Raw genomic sequence first — 7,701 nt, forward strand, 5'->3', positions numbered from 1 at the left:
GGTTAACTAAACCATCTACTAAAATAATAACTTGTTTTTCTTTTTTAGCATCAACACATACATAAGAAAGCATATTTTCCATTGCATCTTCAGTGTATATTTGCATGCTTATCTTTTACTCTATTTGCAGACTTTGTGAGGGTAAGGATCATATCTATCAATTCTGTGCCATGTCCTGAGCCCATTAAAAAAAACTTCGTTGAATGTTTCTAGAATAAGTGAAGAAGTAGATTTGAATGGAGATTCCCAACCAATTTGGAAGTTCTTTATCTGCCTGGACCCTCTCATTACCTTATAAGTGAAAGACATTGTCCTTGGTTTGGGGGAATAATTCTCTCTCTGGTCTGTTAGAATGGGCATGGGCTCTACAGCTACGTTACCATGGATTTAATATTGGCTCCAACACTTTCCTTCCATGTTGTCTGGGCAGGTCATTTATCCCCTCAGTGCATCAATTCCCTTAGATTTAAAGTTGAGATTAAATGTACCTCACATGATTTGTGAGGATTACGTGAAAACTAATGAGATAGCATATATAATCAGTGTCGAATATATTGCCTGACACAGAGCAAGTGCTTGGGAGAATATGCTACTTCTTTCTTTCTTTAGATCACTGTGTTGAGGTGTGACACACTTCATATATTAGTCAGATTGTACAAAGCTCTACGGTGCTAACAAGTAAACCCTAAGATCTCAGTGGCATATGGCAAGAAAAGTTTATATTTTACTCCTGAAAAGTTGAATGCTAATATTCCTGGTCAGGTGACTCTCTGGGTAGCTTTCCTCTACAGAGTGGAGATACTTACTGGGGTGCTGTCTTAATCCATTTTGGCTGCTACAACAAAATGCCTTAGACTGGGTTATTTAAACAATAGAAAGTTATTGCTCATAGTTCTGAGGGCTGGCAAGTTCAAGATCAAGGTGATAGCAGATTTGGTACCTGGTAAAGGTCCATTCCTTTTAGATGTCACCTTCTATGAGTCCTCACATTGCAGAAGGGGTGAACAATCTGCCTAGGGCATCTTTCATACGGGCATGATGTCATTCCTGAGAACAGAGCCCTCACAATCCTTTGGAAGCATCTCCCAAAGGCTCCACCTCTTGATACTATTACATTGGGGATTAGGTTTCGACATATGAATTTCAGGGCAACACACACATTTGGACCATAGTAGTTGCTGAAGTCCAGCTCTTCTGGGTGTCCATATCCAACAGGAAAGGAAAGTGGAGAAAGTTCTTCTATTACAGGTTTTCTTCCATGGTATTTGGACTGTATTATATCTCAAATTCATCAACAGGGTGTCCACCACCACTGCTTATCCAGAGGAAATCTCAGGTCTGGGGTGCAGAGAAAGAATTTGGTTCTTTTCAGCTGATGGAGACAATAGTATGATGTTAATGAGCCTACAGACATGGGCCGGGCTAGTGTGGGATGAATTGAATAAAGCTATGTTTGGTTATTTTCTTAGTCCATTTCGGCTGCTATAACAAAATACCGTGACTGAGTGGCTTATAAACAGCAGAAATTGATTTCTCACAGTCCTGGGCACTAGAAAGTATAAGATCGAGACATTGGCAGATTCAGCATCTGGTGAGGGTCCAGCTCCTGCTTCTTTGATGGCACCTTCTCCTTGGTCCTCACATGGTGGAAAGGGTGAGATAACTCTCTGGAGTCTCTTTATAAGGGCACTATTCCCAATCCCAGTCCCAATCACATGGACTCTGCCTTCATGTCCTCATCACCTCCCAAAGGCCATGTGTCAATACTATCACTTTGGGGGTTGAAATGAATTTTGTGGGCTTTCAGATATTTAATCTGTAACAGACATTGGTTCTCTGTGGGGTGGGAAACCTCTGAGTGTTTAAAGGAGGGAGATGGTGATGTGATGCACCCTCTGAACATTAAGGAGTCAAGAAAGGAGCATTGGAAGAGATGGATTGGAGTGTGAAACAGGTCTGGGAGACCAGCCAGGAGCTGCTGTAGAACTCAGTCCTAGTGCTACCTCCCTGCGTTTGTGTAGCCTGCAAACTCAACTCAGAATGCCATTCCTCCTGCCCTTTGCCCTTGGAGATGCCCCTATCCTTTAAAGCCCTATTCACTTCTCCTCCACTTCTTCTGCTTTCTCCTTCAGAATATAATGGGATCCTATTTCTCTGGACAAACCAGTGTTTCCTAGTTGGAGCCTCCACTCTACACCCCACATCTCTCTCAATGTCACCTTGATGGGACTTACAACCCAGAGCATATGCTCAGTGAATCCTTGTCAACAGCAAATGAATATAACTTATTGTCAAATGGTGGATGGCTTGACCTTTAAAGTGAAAGGGAGAAGCTTCAAACACGATCCACATTGACTTTATTATCTTCCAGGTGCATGATTGTCTAATTTCTCACCAAGTCAATTCTCACTCCATGAAAATGATTTTCAGACTGCTTTTACAGAGAAACAGGTGGGCACTGAGAAAGTATTCTGTGGCGGTTACTCTTCACATGTTATTCCATTTAATCCTCATGTATTTCTGTAAGGTTGGACATTTCCCTCTGTATCACAGGTGAGGAAACGGAGACGCTCAGGTATGAAGGATCTGGCCTGAACTCACGCAACCTTGTGAAGGTGATGGCTGTCTAGTTTTGCCAGACTCGGAAGTGAGTGCTCCTTCTGCCTCACAACATTTCTCCGTGCTGCACAAAGCAATTACGGAGGCGTGCCCCGGCATTCATTTTTCCTACTTAGAATAACACGCTGCTGTTTACTTTCTCAGGAAGGAAGATTAAAATCAATGTAACTAGCCTTATTAACTTTTCTAAATACAGGGGCCTGCAGATGCCAGTGCCTTTCCTGAGAGCACCAGAGCAAATATAAAAATCCAATTTGCTCGTCCATATATATATATATATAAAGAAAATCTCCAGAGTTTAAAATTCAAAGCTGTAAATGAAGAGCTGACGAGACAGAGGTAACGAACCAAGCCTCAGACACAGGAATATATTTACCCCTATCTCTTTTGTCTGCAGGTGGCTGTTCCTTTGATGAGCACTACAGCAACTGTGGTTATAGTGTGGCTCTAGGGACCAATGGGTTCACCTGGGAGCAGATTAACACATGGGAGAAACCAATGCTGGACCAGGCGGTGCCCACAGGTATGAGATCCGTCATGTTTGGGGCTGTAATGGGGATGGCTAGATTTTACCATGAATCATGGAGAGAAGAACTCATTTACACAATGAGTGCTCTGAGATGGCAATTGATAGCTCTGTAGGTAGTGAGTTCCCCACACTCAGAGGTGTTCAAGCCAAGGCTGAATGAATTCTTCAGGATTTGGTACTAGTCACATGTCACCTGGATTCAGCATTTCTTTTAGCTTTGAGATTCTAAGCTTTAGCTACAAGTAGGGTATCACTAGGTTTTGCTTAGCCTGATGATAGTGGCATGTCGGAGAAAGAAAGAGCTTCTGAAGAATTTGAGGTCACTCCTTTTCTTCCAGGCCACATAGACATAGGTTGTATATAGGAAACTTCAACAGTCAGACTATTATAAGGTTGTATTAATTATATTATTATATATTATCATATTGTTATCTATTATTATGTTATATTATTTACATATATTTTATGTATTTAGGGAGACTTCTACAGTCAGATGATTACAAGTTTATATTATATATTACACATTATATTATATACATTATGTAGTATATATTATATCATTTATATATATATATATTTAGGGATACTTCCACAGATTTTTATAAGGTTATATTATTATATAACATATTATATATTACTATATTATTATTATATATTATAAGGTTAACATCCTGACATTCTAAATATCAACATTTTATCCTTAACCGATGGGGCTGAAGGCCTAGTGTGAATTCTTGATGGATACCTGCATGGGGCAGGCCTGTGAGCTACACCTGATGTGTTTCAGGGGAAGTACCTGAAGGAGGTCTACTCAGAGACAACACTTAGACTCTAAATGTGGGGTATACCTGCATAAGGTGCACCTTGAAGAGGCTTGCCTGGTGATAGAAGCCAGTAAGAGTTGCGACTCTGCGAAAGTGAAGCTCACTTCTCTGAATAATCACATATCCCAGCTACAGTTGTAATGACAACTGCTTGTTGGAGAAGGGAGGCCATTTTCTACAGTTTCTCCCTGACCAAAGGCTCCCTCGCTTTAACCCACACCTGTCTGGGTTTTCACCAATCCCCCAGGTGCTCCTTCTCAGTCTCCCCTGTCAGTGCACTCTGGCCATGGAGTATTAAGAGTTCTTTCAGGCTCACTTGGTGTTCTTTCCATGGCTGGACTCAGCCACTCCCATGGCCGGCCTCAGCCACTCCCATGGCCTCAGATACCACCTCTGTGCTGGTGATTCTGACATTTATGCATCCAGCGTAGATGTCTCTTAGGAGTTTTACACCTACACAACCCACTGCCAGCTGCCATGTCATCTTAGCTACCTCTGGAGAATGGGGTTTTCCAGGATGCCACTCAACTGGGAGCAAAGAAGATGCTCAGAGATGCCCAGGTGAGGGTGAGGGTGTGACCTCATTCACTTTGAGTCTGGCTGCAAAGCAGGAGGCACTGGATGGTTATGGATAGCTCCTATTAAGGGTATTAATTGTATAAATTTCTCACAAGTGTTGATACAAGCCTTAGGTATAATAAAGTTGGGCTGTGGTATAAAATTGAGCATTTTAGATCTGGTGGGACCTTACTTTGAGTGAGCAAAGTCATCAACAGATGTGTATGTGCGCGTGCCTATTAGTAAGACAATGTGGAACAACCTCTGTCGCCCAATCATGCTGACTTTATCAAAGGTACTGCCTGGTTAGATGATAGAATCACCCATCCCATTAGGCACCCCAAGAATCCCAAGGCACCTCTGCTTAAACGTATAACATCTGCTCTACTCTTCATGGCCCTCTTTGATGGTGGCCAAATAAACCTTGATGTTATAGTGTGTATACGTGTGTGTATACATGTGTGTGTGGTGTGTGTGGTATGGGGTGTATGGGTGTGGTGTGTGTGCATGCCTCTACTGTATAGGTTATGTTGTGTGTATGTGTATGTTGTATGCATGTTATGTTGTGTGTGTGTATGGGGGTGTATATGTGTCTGCATGTGGGAGTGTAATGGTGTATGTGTATGGGTGTGCATTTATGGAGGGTGTGTGTGCATGTGTATGGGTGTGTGTGTGTATGGGGGTGTATGGGTGTGTTGTGTGTGCATGCCTGTGTATTGGGGGTGTGTGTGTGTATGGAGGTATATTGGTATATGTGTGTATGCATGTCTATGAGTGTGTATGTGGGGGGTGTGTGTGGGCATGTGTGCATGTGTATGGGTGTGTGTGTATGGGAGTGTATGGATGTGTATGGGAGTGTATGGGGGTGTGGGTGTGCATGTGCATGGGTGTGTATGTATGGGTGTGTGTATATGGGAGTGTATGGGGGTGTGTGTATGGGGGTGTATGTGTGTGTATGGAGGGTGTGTATGCATGTGTATGGGAGCATATGGGTGTCTGTGTGTATGCATGTGTATGGGGGTCTGTGTGTATGGAGGTGTACGTGTGTGGGGGGGCATGTACGGGAGGTGTGTGTGTGTGTGTATGGGTGTGTGTGTGTGTGTGTTTATATATGCTCTTTCTCCTCATCTTTAGTCCACTTAAAGCCCTATAACATGTTGTAGGCTCTCCAAGCTTAACATCTCCAAAACTGAACTCTTGATTTACCCATTTCCCCTTCCCTGTCTACTCACTTTCCACTGTTCCTTATCTCCAGAAAGCTCACTTCACCCTACTGGTACTGATTCAGAAACCCGGGGGCCATGTTTCTCTTTGTTCTCTCTCTTACCTGCGTTTCCAGCCAATCACTTCATTCTGCCATTTTATTGCCTAAGTATATCTTGGGTCTGCCCAAGCCTCTCCATCTGTGCCACCACTGCCCTGCCGAACACAGCCATTGTCTGTTTCCTGGGTCGGTGGAAAACTTTCTAACAGGCTCCTTGACTTAACTCTTTTGACTTTAATCCATTCTCCAAACAGATGTCCAAGAGATTATTCTAGAATATAAGCATATTCATGTTACTTCTTTTCTTCCTTGTCTCTACGCAGCTTCTGTTTTAGGCCTTTCTGAGGCTTCTCATTGCTCCAGGAAAGACCAAAGCCCTGTTGTGGACTCCAAGGCTCTGAGGGCTGATCCTCCCTAAACCTCCCATCATCATGATGCTCCACATCCCACTGTGCTCACTTTACACTGGCTTCTGCCAATTGCCAGAATGTTCTGACTCTCTCCTGTCTCGGGAACTCACATAAGATTGGCATCCTCCATGGAGCCTTTCCGCCACCCGCTGTCTTGTGCGTCCTCTTCATGTCTCAGTCTGGGCCAGCTCTCTTTGTAATGGTTCCCACTGCACCTTGCACTTTTCCTTAGCACCACGCATCGCAGCAGGGGTTGTTCATCCAATGCATGTTTTACTCCCAGATGAGAAGTTCCATGTGGATGGGGACTATGAGAATCTTGTTCACAACTTTATCTTCAGTGTCTGATGCAGGACATCAGACATTCTATGTACTAAATTAGCAGTTTGTTGGATGGATGTGTGGATGGGCAAATAGTCTTTATTAGGTGTTTTTATTAACAAAGGAATGAATGAAAAAAAATTATTAAAGGCCTTTAGGTGCTCTACTAACTGATCACGTATTTTCCACTTTGTTACTATCCTTCCCATTTTACAGATCAGAAAAGCAAGTTCTAAGAAGCTGAGTAAAAGTGTGTCTTTTTGCTCATGCTACTCTCTGTCCCCAAATACATGGCTTTTGCTTTTAATCTTAATTTTCTCAGCCCCTCATTACGGCAGAGTGTCATTTCATAAATATTGGATCATGCTATTACAATCTTCTGAGCTTTTCTAAATAGAGGCATTTGATAATGATCACTGAAATTATTCTGTCATGATGCGCCTGTGGATTTCAGTGGCTCTCTGTGCCGCTTAGGCAGAGAGGCATGAAAGCAAATTTGGATTAGGTGAAACTGTTTGTTCTTCTTACAGGCAAAGGCTGAAATCTTGCTTTTCTTTCTGTAAAGCCAGCAGTTCTCCTCATCTTGGAAATCAAGTTTGAGTCTGTTTATTCAGATGTTCCACAGCTTTTTGCCCATCCCCTTTGTGCGACGAGCTCTGTGCTATACTCGGTCCCGGTAAATCAGTCCATGTCATTTTGGGACTTAATCCCGCTGATGACCTCCCATGGCACATAGGATGAAATCTGAAATCCTTGCCATGGCCTATAAGATCCTGCATGATCCAGTGTCTTCTGTAGGCTCCTTTTCTTCTCCTCTCTCATACCTGGTGTGTTTTAGTTCCTTACATGTGTCAGATTTTTTCTTGGCATGGGTCCTTTGCATGTACTGTTCCTTGTTCCTTCTCATCAGAATTTGTTTTCTCATTTCTTCACTTTGCTGATTTCTCTTTCGTTCTTTCGTTCTCTCATTCTCTCTCTCTCTCTCTTTTTTTTTTTTTTTTGAGACAGAGTGTCGCTCTGTTGCCCAGGCTGGAGTGGTATGGCATTATCTCAGCTCACTGCAGCCTCCATCTCCCTGGTTCAAGTGATTCTCATGCCTCAGACTCCCAAGTAGCTGAGACTACAGGCGCATGCCACCATGCCTGGCTAGTTTTGTATTTTAGTAGAGATGGAGTT

General features: G+C 43.0%; 1 protein-coding gene across 1 annotated transcript in view; it reads left to right on the plus strand.

The window, feature by feature from the left end:
• The window catches only part of PTPRT (protein tyrosine phosphatase receptor type T), an 890,462-nt gene that overhangs the window by 59,590 nt on the left and 823,171 nt on the right, over positions 1–7,701 (plus strand). The window contains exon 2 of the mRNA XM_017878051.1: positions 3,017–3,142. Coding sequence (XP_017733540.1) covers positions 3,118–3,142 — 25 coding nt within the window. The 5' untranslated portion in view covers positions 3,017–3,117. The remainder of the gene's footprint in view (positions 1–3,016; positions 3,143–7,701) is intronic.

The sequence above is a fragment of the Rhinopithecus bieti genome, unplaced genomic scaffold (genome assembly GCF_001698545.2).
Source record: "Rhinopithecus bieti isolate Rb0 unplaced genomic scaffold, ASM169854v2 scaffold_10347, whole genome shotgun sequence".
Taxonomy (NCBI): Eukaryota; Metazoa; Chordata; class Mammalia; order Primates; family Cercopithecidae; genus Rhinopithecus; species Rhinopithecus bieti.